The 16,394-nt window shown below is 57.3% G+C and overlaps 1 protein-coding gene across 7 annotated transcripts in view; it reads right to left on the minus strand.

The window, feature by feature from the left end:
• Positions 1–16,394, minus strand: part of CACNA1B (calcium voltage-gated channel subunit alpha1 B) — a 176,099-nt gene that overhangs the window by 139,622 nt on the left and 20,083 nt on the right. For 4 of the 7 annotated variants that reach the window (XM_055144295.1, XM_055144277.1, XM_055144261.1 and 1 more), the window contains exons 4-10: positions 12,367–12,458; positions 11,228–11,380; positions 8,711–8,910; positions 3,279–3,382; positions 2,413–2,528; positions 2,034–2,090; positions 1,613–1,705 (exon numbers count right to left, since the gene is read on the minus strand). In XM_055144295.1, coding sequence (XP_055000270.1) covers positions 1,613–1,705; positions 2,034–2,090; positions 2,413–2,528; positions 3,279–3,382; positions 8,711–8,910; positions 11,228–11,380; positions 12,367–12,458 — 815 coding nt within the window. The remainder of the gene's footprint in view (positions 1–1,612; positions 1,706–2,033; positions 2,091–2,412; positions 2,529–3,278; positions 3,383–8,710; positions 8,911–11,227; positions 11,381–12,366; positions 12,459–16,394) is intronic. The other 3 variants (XM_055144303.1, XM_055144288.1, XM_055144268.1) reach the window with 1 other exon arrangement.

The raw sequence follows: 16,394 nt of genomic DNA on the forward strand, positions 1-16,394 counted from the left end.
TTGGGGGTGGGGAGGGAATATGGGAGCACTGGTGGAGGGAAGTCGACAGTGGCGGTGAGATTGGTGTTGAAATATTATAAGTCTAAAACTCAACTATCAATAACTTGTAAATCACAGTTTTTTAATTTTTTTAAATAAAAAAAGAAACAAATATTAAGTAAATTTGTTCGTGCCTGCTAAAGGGTCAGCTTGGGTAGTGGGTAAGAAACAGGGGCACTGGTGGAAGGAAGGTCACACTGATGGTGGAATGTGGAATTGATGTTGGAACGCTGAATGCCTGAAACAACTGTATTACAAACAACTTTATTAATTATATGCTATAATTAAAAAAGCATAAGCAAAAATAAACATACTGGGGCCAGAGTGATAGTACGTGGGCAGGGAGATTCCTTGTAAGCAGCCAAGCAGGGTTTGATCCCCAGCACTCCATAATGTCCCCTGGGCCCCACCCCATAGAGCCAGGAGTAAACCCTAAATGTGGGCCCCCAAAAAAAAGATACATAAACAACCAAGACCAGAAAAGGCAGAACCAGATTTGATGTGTGATGTCAGTCTCTGAGCTGAGCCTGGGTGTGTGATGTCATTTTTGGGCTGAGCCTGGGTGTGTGAATCGTCTCTGAGCTAACCTGGGCGTGTGATGTCATCTCTGAGATGGGGCTCAGGGGGTGTGATGTTGGTGTCTGAGCTGAACCACCTCACAGGAGATTCCACCTGCTGACCCACCGTTAGCTGCTCCCGCCGGCACGCCCAACACACATCGCATGCCCACTCTCCCACCGTAACACCTTCACCATCAGCAGCGTCTGTCACTGTGACCTAAATTCAGGTTATGTGCCTGCCTGCAGCCCACCCTGCAGGACCCTCCCAGAGCTTCCTTGGATGTCCCGCCGGCTGGCTGCTCCAGAGTGGCTCGTGAGCCCAGGGATTGTCTCTCAAACAGGCAGAGGGCATGGTCTGGCCACAGCCCCGCCTGTGCTCAGCACCTCGGCCAGCAGCCAGAGCCGGTGCTGTCTCTCTGCAGCCACGCCCAAGGTTCTTGTGAGGCCTTCCCCCACCATGACCCAGGGTTTCCCTCTGCGGCTGCTTCTCGCCCACATTTCCCCAGAGGAAGACCCTGGGATGCCTGCAAGCTCCTGCCATGGGCCTGCAAGCCTCTATGCATCGTCCCACTCTTCTGCTCTCTGCTCACAGCAACTCTGCAGGCCTCTGTGCCCTCTCCACAGTGGCAAGCCCCTGCCAGCTGTCTCCTGCTGGTTTTCTTCACCAAAGAACTACTGGGCTGAGGTTGTCTATCAGCGTCTGAGCCCGCAGGTGAAGGCCAGAGGGGAAGGGACTTCACTGGTCAGTGCCATGTGACCTAGAGCCAGATCCAGTCACTGCACACGAGGGCGGGACACAGTTCCACCCCATCCCCACCAGTTTTAGAAGCAGGGTGGGAGTGAGGCTCCGACAGGCCCCAGGTATGTGGAGACAGATGGAGCCAGGAGGAGCCAGCCAGAACCCAAAATCCCGCGTCAGAGTGCCAGGGCCCTCAGCAAGCATAGCACATATGTGCTAACAAGGGTGGCCAGAACAGGGTCATGGCTGCACCCAAACCCGGGCCCACACTCACCGACCGCGCTGAGGTCTGCGAAACGGTCCTCGCCCTCTTCTGCGTGGATCAGGTCGTTGCGGCTCTTCTTGGTGGCTGCTCTCTTCAGCACTGCTTTAAACAAAGGTGGGGCCGCTGCACGGCTGAGCCTAGTACCATGCACACAGAGGCCCTCCACCAAGGGCACGACCATAGCTATGGAGGGTGGGGGAGGGGACTCAAGGGAGCAGAGCTGGGACAGCACCTGACCCCACTGAGATGGCGGAGGGGAAAGAAGGGCACAGGCAAGCCTGCAGCATACCCCCAGCCAGCCAGGGCCATCGCCACAAGAGCCATTTCCAGGATAGCTCAGAAGACAAAGGTGGGTGGCAATAGGGCAGAGCCCACCAGCATAGGGGCCCAGGGCCTCCCCACGCAGGCAGCGCCAGGGGTGGTCACCTACCGTCCAGAGGGGACTTCTCTTCTGCATTCTTGTCCTCCTCTGCCAGCATGACTTCCTCTGTGAGGGAGACACAGCTCAGGGGACCCACCCACAGGTGCCACACCCAGAACAAGGCAGAAGAACAAGGCAAGCCTTCTCTGGGGCTCCCGGCAGTGCCCACGAGAGGCGGGCTGCTCTCCAAGGCTCACGTGGGCACCCTGGGAGAAGGCTGAGAGGAAAGTTGCAGCTCAGGCCTGGGGCCCAGGTGAACAGGGCTCTGGTGGTGACGGCTGGAGGCCAGGCCAAGCCATCAGGTCCTCAGGGCCACCCACGCCTCACTGCAAAGACCTGTGAGGGCTCCACGGCAGAGGAGAGGGCCGTGAGGTGGGGGGGTCCTCACCAGCCTTGAAGATCCACTCCAGGTACCCGTTCAGCTCCCGCTCAATCTGCTGCTGCCGGCGGAGCTTCAGAAACGCCCTGCGGTTCTCCACCCGCTCCCGCTCCTTCGCGAATTCTCTGCAGTGAGGGCAGAGCAGCTGTGTGAGAGCAGCTGAGTGTGCAAGCAAGCGAGTGTGAGCAGAGCAGGTGTGAACACACCAGGTGGGTGTGAGCAAAGCAGGAGTGAGAGCAGAGCAGGAGAGGCTGAACATGCCCCACAGCCCACAGCTGTGCAGCCAGAAGACGAAAAGCCTGAGAAGAGCCTGGACTGGGAATCAGCTCCAGCTCAGCCCCACCTCCACCCCTCCCACCTGAGCTGGGTGAGGGACAAGGAGAGCCCGTGCCACCCACATCCATAAGTGATAAGTGGGCAGAGTGCCACGCCCTGCACAGGCCTGCCAGACCCTGATCTCAAGACCACAAGCCAGTCTCACACTGTTTGCCCTCTGGATTCTGACCACAGGCTCTGCTAGGAGAAGGAGACGGGGCATAGACAGGCACAGGGTCAGTGAGGCCAGGTCACAAGCAAAGGTCCAAACTACCATACGGCCACCTGCCTGACCTTCTGAAATGCTGCTGGGAACCGAGGACCCCTCAGGCTGGTTGCTGAGTGTTCTAGTCACCAAGCCAGAGTGAAACACTCACACCGTGTCCTCACAGAGCCACAGCTACACTGCCCGTGCTAGCACCACTGTCCACCTACCCTGGTCCACATCCAGCCAGCTGTGTCCTGCACCCTGTCCCTCCAACCTCACAAAGCAAAGTGTGGCCAAGACCCTAGCTGCAGGATGCGAGGGAGGCATCCGTGCACAGCACACCAGCTCTTACCCCGAGAGCACGCCCAGCACCAGGTTGAGCATGAAGAAGGAGCCAATGATGATGAGGGGGATGAAGTAGAGCCAGTTCCAGGTGTTGCCTGCCGCATCGTTTGTCTGCAAGCAAGCAGGTATGAAGTCAGGCCGGCCAGCAGCCCGCACAGAAGGGCCAGCCCTCCAGAGCACTATCAGGCCCAGGCAGGTCAGTCCAAAACAGGACGGGGACAGTGCTGGCCCATGCACAGCCCACAGCACACCTGCACCAGTTTCTCAAGGACCAAGGACACAGACACCTGGCAAGTGCCCAGTGACACCAAACCAGAGTCACTGGGGAGCTGGCCCAAAGCAGTTCTGAGGCTGTAGGCCCCTTCTCTGTACAGCCCTCCCAGCCGTCCACTGCAGGACCCTTCTCTGTATGGCCCTCCCAGCCATCCACTGCAGGACCCTTCTCTGGAGGGCCTTCCCCAGCAGGACCCTTCTCTGTACGGTCCTCCCAGCCGTCCACTGCAGGACCCTTCTCTGTACAGCCCTCCCAGTCGTCCACTGCAGGACTCTTCTCTGTACGGCCCTCCCAGTCGTCCACTGCAGGACCCTTCTCTGGAGGGCCCTCCCCAGCCGTCCACTGCAGGACCCTTCTCTGTACAGCCCTCCCCAGCTGTCCACTGCAGGACCCTTCTCTGGAGGGCCCTCCCAGCCGTCCACTGCAGGACCCTTCTCTGGAGGGCCCTCCCCAGCCGTCCACTGCAGGACCCTTCTCTGTACAGCCCTCCCCAGCAGGACCCTTCTCTGTACGGCCCTCCCAGTCGTCCACTGCAGGACCCTTCTCTGGAGGGCCCTCCCAGCCATCCACTGCAGGACCCTTCTCTGTACAGCCCTCCCCAGCCGTCCACTGCAGGACCCTTCTCTGTACAGCCCTCCCAGTCGTCCACTGCAGGACCCTTCTCTGGAGGGCCCTCCCCAGCCGTCCACTGCAGGACCCTTCTCTGTACAGCCCTCCCCAGCAGGACCCTTCTCTGTACGGCCCTCCCAGTCGTCCACTGCAGGACCCTTCTCTGGAGGGCCCTCCCAGCCATCCACTGCAGGACCCTTCTCTGTACAGCCCTCCCAGTCGTCCACTGCAGGACCCTTCTCTGGAGGGCCCTCCCCAGCCGTCCACTGCAGGACCCTTCTCTGTACAGCCCTCCCCAGCAGGACCCTTCTCTGTACGGCCCTCCCAGCCGTCCACTGCAGGACCCTTCTCTGTACGGCCCTCCCCAGCTGTCCACTGCAGGACCCTTCTCTGGAGGGCCCTCCCAGCCGTCCACTGCAGGACCCTTCTCTGGAGGGCCCTCCCAGTCGTCCACTGCAGGACCCTTCTCTGGAGGGCCCTCCCAGTCGTCCACTGCAGGACCCTTCTCTGGAGGGCCCTCCCAGCCATCCACTGCAGGACCCTTCTCTGTACGGCCCTCCCAGTCGTCCACTGCAGGACCCTTCTCTGTACAGCCCTCCCAGCCGTCCACTGCAGGACCCTTCTCTGGAGGGCCCTCCCCAGCCGTCCACTGCAGGACCCTTCTCTGTACAGCCCTCCCCAGCAGGACCCTTCTCTGTACGGCCCTCCCAGTCGTCCACTGCAGGACCCTTCTCTGTACGGCCCTCCCCAGCTGTCCACTGCAGGACCCTTCTCTGGAGGGCCCTCCCAGCCATCCACTGCAGGACCCTTCTCTGTACAGCCCTCCCAGCCGTCCACTGCAGGACCCTTCTCTGGAGGGCCCTCCCAGCCATCCACTGCAGGACCCTTCTCTGTACAGCCCTCCCAGCCGTCCACTGCAGGACCCTTCTCTGCCCAGCCCTCCCCAGCCGTCCACTGCAGGACCCTTCTCTGCATGATGCCTCTCCGCATGGACTCAGGTCCCCTCGGCTGTGGGAACCTCTTCTGCATGAACCAATGTCCCCAATCCTAGCTGCAGGCTCCTTTCCTGCAAGGACCTGTGTTCCCACACCCTGGATGTGGGACCCTCCCCTTGCATGGGCCCATGTTCCCCAACCTCAGCTGCAGCACAAGGGCTGCACAGAAAAGGGTCCTGCAGTGGATGGCTGGGAGGCAACTCCATAGACATGTCTCTGGTGTGGAGCCTGGGCACCATATGGGGTGCCAGGGGTTGAACCCAGGTCTGCCCCGTGCAAGGCAAGCGGCCTACCCACTGTACTATCTCTCCAGCCCTGTGAAAGGTTTTGTTTCTTAGAAAGCAACGTATCGGCCACCATACCCACTGTATCGGCCAAAACTTGCACTTGTGAGCAAGAGAAGAGCAAATATGTCTGTGGAAGGCCACACACAGGTGTGCAAAGCAACCACTCGTCACAGCTCCCACTGGGAACCCACTGGGAACCCCCACCAGCCCTTTAATAGTGATGGCTATGTCCACTGCAGGCTGCCTTTGCCACTGGGTCTGTGCAGCAGTGAGAGCGAGAACCATAACACACATTCACATAAATACACAGCCACTCACATATTCCGTAGACACATAATCATTCATAGTCACACAGTCACACACAGACACATGTACAAAACACATACACCCACACACATATATTCACACAGTCACACACATACGGAGGCACACACACGTACACACAAACACATAAACTCATGCTGACATACTCAGATACAGTCACACACACACTCACATGTGCACACAGCCACATGCATATTCACACTGACACACAGACTTTCATAGTCATATTCATGCAGTCACACACATATGCAAATGTACACTCACACACTCATACACACAATCACACATACCCATTCACACACTCATGTACACACATGATCATACCCATTCACACACATAGCCACACATTCATAGTTACACACATATACATACTCATATACACGTACACACAAACATAGATACTCTCAGTCACACACAGATATTCACACTATCACACATATTCACACCAACAGTCACACACTCTTAGTCATACACAGTCTCACACATACGCATATGTACCAACACACTCATACATATACTCACCTAAAGTCATACATACACCTCACATAGTCACACAGGCACATAATCACATACTCATACACACATACACATATACACATATGCACACACTGATGGCACATATATACTCAGACTCACAGTCACACACACTCACTCTCACATAATCATGCACATTATACACTCACATACATACATAAACCAAGACACGTATATTCACATACTGTCAACATACATACATGCTCATACAAACTCACATACTCACACACACAGACTCACATATCCATGTGCTCATACACACTCACACACTCACATGTTCACATGTGAGGCAACAAACTGAGGCTACCAGGGATGAAAGGAGAGCAGAGGAGTGGGTGAGCGCACGGCTCCAGGGATCCGACTGGTGCTAGATGTTCTGCAACCGGGTGCGCTGGCTGGGAGGAAGTAGGTGTGGGTTCCTGGCTTCTCCGCATCACTGGAAAAGGCCTCATTGCTCCAGCTGAACCCTCCCTCTTCCACCGTTCTCTCCAGCTCCAGGGAAACCCTTGGCTGCTGGATCCTCCTCCCTCTACCCTCCGGTCCACACACCACTGGTCTTGCCCACCCCCACACACACTGCCCTTGCCCCCACGATGCCTGGTGAACAGGCGCTACTTTGCTGACGACTCCTGGTAACAGCCCTCTGAAATCACTGAGCAGAAAACAGCCTTGGTTCCATAATCAAGTGTCCACTCACAGCAGCCACAGAGCTATTGACAATCCTGACACATAACACTTGCCTGCGCAGCTGGACACTCCCACAGAGAGGAGGGTGAGGCCCTGTGCTGACCCAGGCTGGCCCCACAATGCTCAATAAGGGGCAGGTGGAGACGGGGGCAGGAAGTGCTTGCTCCTTCTGAGCTTCTCTCCCAAGCCCACCCCCTGGCACCATGCCTCTGCCCAGCCTGCTTCTCGGCCCCATCCCCAGAACAGACCCTCAGGGGAGATGAGTTCAGGAACCTGGCCCTGCCTGTGGACAAGGAGTTTGGGCGTTATTCCTGGGTGGGGCTGAGCATCACTCACTGTCTACTCACCATCCCTCACTGGGCATCACTCACTGCCCCTCTCTGGGCATCACTCACTGTCCCTCACTCACTGCCCCTCACTGGGCATCACTCACTGCCCCTCAGTGGGCATCACTCACTGTCCCTCACTCACCATCCCTCACTGGACAACACTCACTGCCCCTCACTGGGCATCACTCACTGCCCCTCACTGGGCATCACTCACTGTTCCTCACCATCCCTCACTGGGCATTACTCACTGTCCCTTGCCATATCCCACTAGGCATCACTCACCCTCACTTTCACTCACTATTTCTCCCCGGACATCACTCACTGACCCTCAATGTCCCTGTCTGGGTGTCCCTCTCTCAGAGCGGCTGGCAGGCTGGGCTGCCCGAGTTGTTCTCAGGGCCTGTTTGCAGAACTGCCCCTTCCTGTGCTGAAGAGTGAGAAGAGCCCATTCTGGGTGTCCTGCTCTAGCCCACAGCCTGCCCCAGGCTCAGCTGCTGGCTGTCTGGGAGGCTTGGCTCTCACAGCTGCTCCTAATCCCCTCCTCCACCTCCTGCGCCCAGACTCCGTGACCCTCCAGAGGTGCCACCATCCTGTCTTCCCAGACCCGTCCACATGTCCCCACACCATGCCCACAACACCTCCCTAGTGTCCCCTCACACCCGAGCAGACAAGCAGACACAGTCTCAGGGTCCTTGAGGTCACCCAGCAGCTGCCCTCCCAGACCCCTGGCTCCCGGGAACTGGTCACAAAGCTCAGGGCCCACAGGGAGCGGAGTGGGTTCCACACATACAGAAATGAGCAGCGTCCACTCAGAAGTCAATGGTGCAGCTCCAGGAAGAATCGGGGGGTAGGACATATGAGTGACAAGGGTCACCAGGCCACCAAGGGCCTTCTATCCAAGGCACGTGTCAGCCACCAGGCCCAGACCACCAAGCACCGGACAAAGGTTGACAACACTCGGGACCCCATACAAGGGAGCTTCCAGCAGCCTGGTGGGGCCTTGCAATGCCACAGGGGGCTGTGCTCCCATTCCCCACTCCCACACCGGCTGCTGGCCCGTGGGCTCTGGAACGTAGCCAAGGTGGAAGGCAAGATTGGCACCCGAGCATCCAAGTAGAACAGTCACTTCCTGGAATGCAGCGAGCTGGCTGGGAAACGAGGGTCCCACAGGCTCCCTGCCTGCCACCACTCCTGTCTGGCTGGAGTTCTTGGGGAAACGTGGATGGCAGAACACAGACCGCAGAGCCCCCCAGAGTGAGGCCTGGCCACTGTCACTGGCTTTCTCCAGAATGCTCTTTCCTGATGCCAGCACCTTCACCAGCTTCACCTTGAGAGGCACCGCACGCATACACCCTGCTTCACGGCTGAGGGAGCGGGGAGCAGGCATGCTGGACACTCACGTTGTATAGGATGTCGGTCCAGCCCTCCATGGTGATGCACTGGAACACTGTCAGGATGGCAAACAGGATGTTGTCGAAGTTGGTGATGCCGAAGTTGGGCCCTCGCCAGTACTCACGGCACTCAGTGTCACCCTCACACTGCCGGGCGGGGGCCTCCTTGCCACAGGGGAAGTCGCCCACTGGGTCTGTGACCTCTGGCCCTGCAGCAGAATGAGGCACAGAACCCACACACATCAGTCGGGCACTGGAGGTGCCCTCAGAGTGGAGCAGACGTAGGAGCGGATGATGCCCTCTCAGTCCCCTGCCCCGAGAACGGCTGGTCCCCCCTGCTCTCCGGAGAGCTGTGCATCTGCTAGTCAACACCTTGGCTCAGAAGCAACACACCTGCCCCTCTTCTCTCCCCCTCCTGCGGCACCTCGACTTCTCATGCCTGCACATCAGCAGTCTCTCCAAAGCCCTGGGGCCCACCGGGCAGGACCCTAGCAAGCAGGGCACACTAACCCCCTGGGTGGACACGCCCTCTTAGCTCTTGCCAGAGCAGCCAGAGCGGCATCAGAACCCAGTGCTGAAAGAACATGGCAGAAGTAGCACCCTGGTTTTTCTGACCCGCGCGCCAATAAAGGAAAACCATTTCAATGAATGAGTGACACGCAGAAACTCTCCCCCCAGCTGAGGAATGGCTGGAGTGGAAGAAGGCACTCCAGGCCTGGAAGACAGAACCAACCACAGGGTCACTCCTGTCCCTGCCCCCAGAGAAGCCTGGACACTGCTGCATGGTGTGTGCACTGCTGGTCACTGCACTCAGCCACACTTGAACCCTCTTCCTCTCATGGAGACCGTCCCTGCTCTGCCCACCGGCTCAGCTACAGCCATCCATGACACGGGGAGTCTTTGCTTTACTCTTGCCATCAAGGGAGAGAAAAGCTCTCAAGGTTTACAAAGAAGTAACCCTCTCATTTGGTGACATTTTCCCTAGAAGCACTTTCTGCACAAACTGAGATGACCCGATGGCTCGTACTTCTCCGTGCGCAGTTATGGCTTACGTCACACACCTGACTGCCACCTTTTCCTCCTCTTTAGGATCCTTAGGATCCACAGACTCCCAGGGATTCTGTGGGCTCAGAGGTCTTCCTGTGGGACAGACCTGGTGCACACACCCGCAGGGACAGACAACCGTCTCTCTGGGGTGGACTCGGCCCTGCTTCTGCCCTAGTATCCCCAGAGTAGCACAGGAGGTGACTTAGAGCCCTGCCCCATCTTCCCAGGGCCCTCACCCCTGCACCTCACTCCCCACCCCCACCTCTGTACTCAGCATCTCCCCCTCACTCTCCACCCTCACCCCCACACCCAGCATCTCCCCCCTCACTCTCCACCATCACCCCTGCACCCAGCATCTCCCCCTCACTCTCCACCCTCACCCCTGCACTCAGCATCTCCCCCCTCACTCTCCACCCTCACCCCCACACCCAGCATCTCCCCCTTACTCTTCACCCTCACCCCTGCACTCAGCATCTCCCCCCTCACTCTCCACCCTCACCCCCACACCCAGCATCTCCCCCTCACTCTCCACCATCACCCCTGCACTCAGCATCTCCCCCCTCACTCTCCACCCTCACCCCCACACCCAGCATCTCCCCCTTACTCTTCACCCTCACCCCTGCACTCAGCATCTCCCCCCTCACTCTCCACCCTCACCCCCACACCCAGCATCTCCCCCTTACTCTCCACCCTCACCCCTGCACCCAGCATCTCCCCCTCACTCTCCACCCTCACCCCTGCACTCAGCATCTCCCCCCTCACTCTCCACCCTCACCCCCACACCCAGCATCTCCCCCTCACTCTTCACCCTCACCCCTGTACTCAGCATCTCCCCCCTCACTCTCCACCCTCACCCCCACACCCAGCATCTCCCCCTTACTCTTCACCCTCACCCCTGCACTCAGCATCTCCCCCCTCACTCTCCACCCTCACCCCCGCACCCAGCATCTCCCCCTCACTCTCCACCATCACCCCTGCACTCAGCATCTCCCCCCTCACTCTCCACCCTCACCCCCGCACCCAGCACCTACTCCCTCACTCTCCACCCTCACCCCCGCACCCAGCATCTCCCCCTCACTCTCCACCCTCACCCCCACATCCAGCATCTCCCCCCTCACTCTCCACCCTCACCCCCGCACCCAGCATCTCCCCCTCACTCTCCACCCTCACCCCCGCACCCAGCATCTCCCCCTTCACTCTCCACACTCAGCCCTGTATGCAGCATTTCCCTTCAGCCCTGCACCCAACATCTTCCCTTCTCACCTGTCCAACCAACTATCTCCTCCACAACCAGGGAAACACCTCCAGGAAACAGTCCCCCAGGGACCATGTTCTGCTCCCTTCCTCGGCACCCCTACACTCAGTGTTTTACTCCTGCCTGAATGCTGGTTGAAATTTCTCTGCTAGTGGAGGGCCTTTGGGGTCCATGCCCTGCTGGGTGATCTGGCCCTAGTCTGAGCCCACGACTGCCCGACTCACCTGTGCTATTGACGAAACATGCCTGGTGGAATTTGCCCATGTAGAACTCCAGGCCAATGATGGCGAACATGAGAATGGCGAAGAAGAGAAGCAGGCCGATCTGCAGTAGTGGGACCATGGCCTTCATGATGGATTTGAGTACCACCTGCAAACCTGGGGCAAGAGCAGCTCGTCAGGGCCAGCTGGGCAGGTGTTGTGACAGACAGACAAGTCGGGGGCGGGGGTGGACAGGTGAGGGACAAGTATACAGGTCAGAACAGGTGGACAGGTGGTGGACAGGTAGACAGGTCAGGGGCAGGTGGATGGACAGAGGCAGATGGGAAGATTTGGAGCAGGGGTAGGGACCAGATAGAGGACAGAGTTGCAAGTCCTGACCAAGATGCTGGGCAAAGAGGCCCCTGGAGGTGGAGAGCTGGAGCCCGCAGGGTAAGGAAGGAGCAGGAAACGGGGTTCTGGAGGGGTTGGGGGAGCCCTGTGTCAGCATTGCAGGAACAGAGCTGGGCCTAGGCTGGCAAGAAACAAGGTCTGGACCAAGGTGTAGCATGTGGGGCTCAAGTCCCAATCCAAGTCTGAGTGGACAGCATGAGCTGGGGGATCTGAGGGCTTATGAGAGAAGGGGCATCCAAGGGTGCTCAGGGGAGCAGGGAGAGTCTGGGGGAAACTTTGCGGGGCCTGGGAGAAGTGTCGCATCCCTGACAGACCCTAACCCATAGGGCCATTAAGTGGGGAGCACCCCTCGAAGGCCCTGGAACGTGTATGTGGCCCAAAGGACATGGGCAGGTGGGTTGAGCCACTGGACAGCAGTCAGGGTGGCTCAGGAACTCTCAGCTAAGCTTATGCAACAGGAGGGACAGGCAGGGACAGTGCCCCAGATCCTGGCCACTCGCCCACCATGTGGTCGTCCACTGGGGCAGCTCAGTCCGGAGCCAGCCCTGCGTTGCCACATTGCCACGTGGGCCCATGCAGACTTGGGCTCTACCCCCATCCCACATGAATCTGTCACATGCCCTTTAAGCCTGAAAAAGCAGCAAAGAGTTGGAAACCCTGCAGAGGGTAAGAAAGGAAAGAGCCACCTTCTTTACCCTGGGAGGGCTGAGCAGCCCAAGGGGAGGGGAGAGGGCGGCCGTGTGGACACTCACTTGGAATCCCAGACACCAGCTTCAGGGGCCGGAGCACGCGCACGGCCCGCAGAGTCCGAAGATCAAAGTCTGTGCCCGCAGTAGCCAGGATCCTAGCAGGAGCAAGGAGCAGGGCGGCATCAGAAGTCCCGCCCTCCCCACCAGCACCCCCGCGTCTGTCCCGGAGCCCTCCCCCCCACAAAGGTTCTGCCCTGTCAGCTCCCAGCACCACGCCAAGTGCAAAGGCTCTCAGAAGGACCCCTGCAAACACTGCAACCAGCAGCGCCCCCTAACTGCAGTAGCACCAACAACATAAAGGGCCGGACTCAAAGATCAACAAGGTCCATTCCATCAGCCTAAAAACATGTTCCGCTCCCTCGCCTCAAATCAGTAGTAATTAAAAGTGCAGACTGAAATTATTTCACGTAGACATGGTCAATTAAGTCATGACCAAGGAACCAAGAATACACAATGGGAAAAGCACATCTTCCAACAGACGGTGCTGGGAAGACTGGGCAGCCTCACGCAGCAGGAAGAAGCCACACCACACCACACACAAAATGAACTCAAGCCGACTGAAACTTGAACCCATAAAATTGGAAGAGAGAAAGATAATAAGCTCCTACACATCAGTCTTGGCAGCGTTTTGAGACCTCACAAGGCAACAAAGCCACAGTAGAAATACATCGTGGAAATCATCAACAAAATGGAAAGACAGCCTACTGGGTAGAAGAAAATATCTGCAAATCATATTTTATAATAGGCCAGAAAGGGGCTGGATAGATAGTACAGTCAGGAGGTCATCCACCTTGCAAGCCGCCACCCCAGGCTCACCCCTGGCACCCAATAATCCCCCAAGCACCACCAGGAGTGATTCCTGAGTGCAGAGCAGGAGAAACCCCTGAACATCACCAGGTGTGACCCCAAAACAAACAAACAAAAGGTCAGGGAGATAGGAAAGTTGGTTAACCTCATGCCCTGCATGCAGCCCCACAGATGACCCCCTGAGCACTGCCCAGAGTGACCCCTGAGGACACAGCCAAGAATAAGCCACCAAGTGAGGCCCTAAAACAAAGACTAATACCAAATTACATAAAGAACTCCAACCATTTCATTTCTAAAGGGCAAATAAATTAAACAGATATTTCACCACATCTGTACAGATGCCAAGACCATTGTGGGCAGGAAAAAGTGGGGTCACCAAACAGAGGTGGTGCCTCAGACCTGTGCGCAGCCATCAGGAATGGGATGAGGGGTGGCTGGGTGCGGACAGGGTACCCTGTGCCCTGTGCCCCAGAGGGGGAGGACACAACACACGGGGCAGCGGATGAAGCTTCCTCAGAAAAGCAGAATAAAATACAAAAAGTAAAAATTTTTTTTTTTTTTTTTGCTTTTTGGGTCACACCTGGCGATGCACAGGGGTTACTCCTGGCTCTGCACTCAGGAATTACTCCTGGCGGTGCTCAGGGGACCATATGGGATGCTGGGAATCGAACCCGGGTCGGCCGCGTGCAAGGCAAACGCCCTACCCGCTGTGCTATTGCTCCAGCCCCACAAAAAGTAAAAATTTTTTAAAGGGACTGAGTGATAGTACAGTGGGGAGGGCATTGTGGCTGACCTGAGTTCAATCCCCGACATCCCATACAGTTCCTGGAGCACTGTAGGGAGTAATCCCTGAGCACAGAGTCAGGAGTAAGCCCTGAGCACCGCCAGGAGTGGGCCAAAATCAAACTGAAAAAGCACTAAGTAGAAAGATCTCTGCATACACACATCCCCGTGCCCCCCATCCAGTGTTAGTCTTCACAGGAGCCCGAGCACGGCAACAGCCCATTGCTCCTTAGTGCAAGAATGTGAAAGCAAAAAGGGGCACACCAGGGCGCTCAGACTGTCAGAGAAGTCCAGGTCTTCACCCCAGCACCACCAGGAACAGCAGCAGCAGTGACAACCATGTAAGAACGAAAGCCCAAGTTCCTCTGTAGAGGCACGCTAACCCAGGGTGTTAGGGTCGGTGAAATAAGGCAGCAGGGAAGGGCGAGTGAGGACTCACCGGAGCTCAGGGCCAGAGCAGACATCTGTCGGGGCACTGGGCACACCAAAGCTACACGCGAGTGGACCAAGCCGCCCAGCTGCACGTCTGGAAGGCGCAGACGGAGCAGGTCTGCGTCCTCCAGCAGAGATCAAGGCGCCAGGCACCAGGTGCTAACCGATGCCAAGACTGCCTGTGTCCAACGGTCACATGACAGACAGCAGAGCGATCCCAGCTACCAGGATACGGGGGACCCTCTCCTAAGTCTCCCTGTCCTTCCCCACGTGACTCCCGCCTGCCCAGGTCTCTTCTCTGCCAGCCTGGCCCCTCCACCAGACTCAAACATGCAGGGTCCTGCCCGAGCTACGGGTGCTGGTGCAGGCTGACCACCTCCCTTGTACCTTCCACCCAAACTGAGGGGCCAGGGTTCACGCGTGCTGCTGTCCCCGGCAAAGCTGATTCAGCATCACGCAGGTGAAGAACACGTTCAACTGTAATACGAGTGTCGAGCCACATGCTGGGAACACTCAGGGCTGCCGCCACAGGGCCCTACGGAGCTCTTGACATGGGCTCCGGCCCTGGCCCCTCTCCCAATGCCACCCGTAAGCAGTCGCTAATGCCCAAGCTGAGGCTCCACTCGGCCTGTTCCTCTCCCCCACTCGCTCAGCTCACCTGCCCTCCAGCCCCGCCCAGCTGCCACCTGCTCTCGCACGGCAGTGAGGGTCCGGAGGGTCCAGACAGAAAAGTCTGGGTACCGGCCCCTGGAGACAAGCTTGTTCTGATGAGTCAACAAATCAGGGAGAAGAAACAACAGGTTGCGAGGAGAGGTAGGGTTCTGGGGCTACACCTAGCAGTGCTGGGGGTTACTCCCAGTTCAGTGCTCAGAGTCTCCCGCAGCAGCCCTGGCAGCCCTGCCAAGGAGACTGAAAGAGGAATGTGTTATCTCCCCAGTCTCCATCAGTAATTTGAAAAACCAACCTAAGTACCTTGGCCGTAAATACTCATCAACATGCTACCAATAACAATCATCATCATATTCCGGGCTGGACTCTGTTGGAGAGTATCAATAATTTTGGAAAACAGCTCAAAAGGGACCTGGAGAGCCTTAGGAGCCAGACTCAGCAATACCAGGAGCCAGCCCAGAGCCCCGCACCGGCCAGCATGCACACAGCCAACAGCAGGGCCATGTGCCTCACTGGAGGAGACATCAGCTCCACACCGCAGAGAAGCCCCAGCGCAGGGACAACCCACGACATTTAGAGACATAGAAACAGGGCCGAAGAGCTATGACAGTGGGTAGGGTGCTTGCTTTGCAGGAGGCCGACCATGGGTGAGTTCCTGGGCCCCCACAGGGCCCCCCAAGCCCTTCCAGTAGTGAGCCCTGAACGCAGAGCAAGGAGTAAGCCCTAAGCACCACTGGGTATGGCCAAAAAAACAAAAACAAAAACATAAATAAAAATAACAGTATGAAACAGCAAATCTGAGGAAGAAAAAGAATCTGATTTCAAGAAGTAGCACGTGGAGGGGCCAAGGGAACAGTATATGAGGTGGGGCATTTGTCTTGCATGTGACTGACCCAGATCTGATCCCAGGCAACCCAGATGGTCCCCGGAGCCCACCAGGGGTGACCCCAAAAAAACGAGCAAATTAGCACATTAGAACAAATGTTCTGTTTTCAACAACAACAAAATACAAAGACACAGAAAAGCACAGCCGATTTTAAAAAGAAAACATTTCAACTAGGGCCAGAAAGAGCACAGAAAGTTAAGGTGCTTGTCAGGCTCACAGCTGACCCCGGCTCAATCCCCAGCACCTGGTCCCCCAAACACTGCCAGGTGTGGCCCCATCAAAAGCAAAGAAGCCAAAAGATCAGTTTACCACCCCTCAAAAGAACTGGCTGGCAGGCCTAGTGGATAAAGGCTCCACACACTGTGGTGGGTATCATCAGGCTGCAGCCAAGGCCCTGCGCATGACAGGCTCAGTTCAATCCCAGTACTGTGTGGTATCCTGAGCATGGAGCCAG

Source organism: Sorex araneus, chromosome 1 (assembly GCF_027595985.1).
Source record: "Sorex araneus isolate mSorAra2 chromosome 1, mSorAra2.pri, whole genome shotgun sequence".
In the NCBI taxonomy this organism is placed as follows: domain Eukaryota; kingdom Metazoa; phylum Chordata; class Mammalia; order Eulipotyphla; family Soricidae; genus Sorex; species Sorex araneus.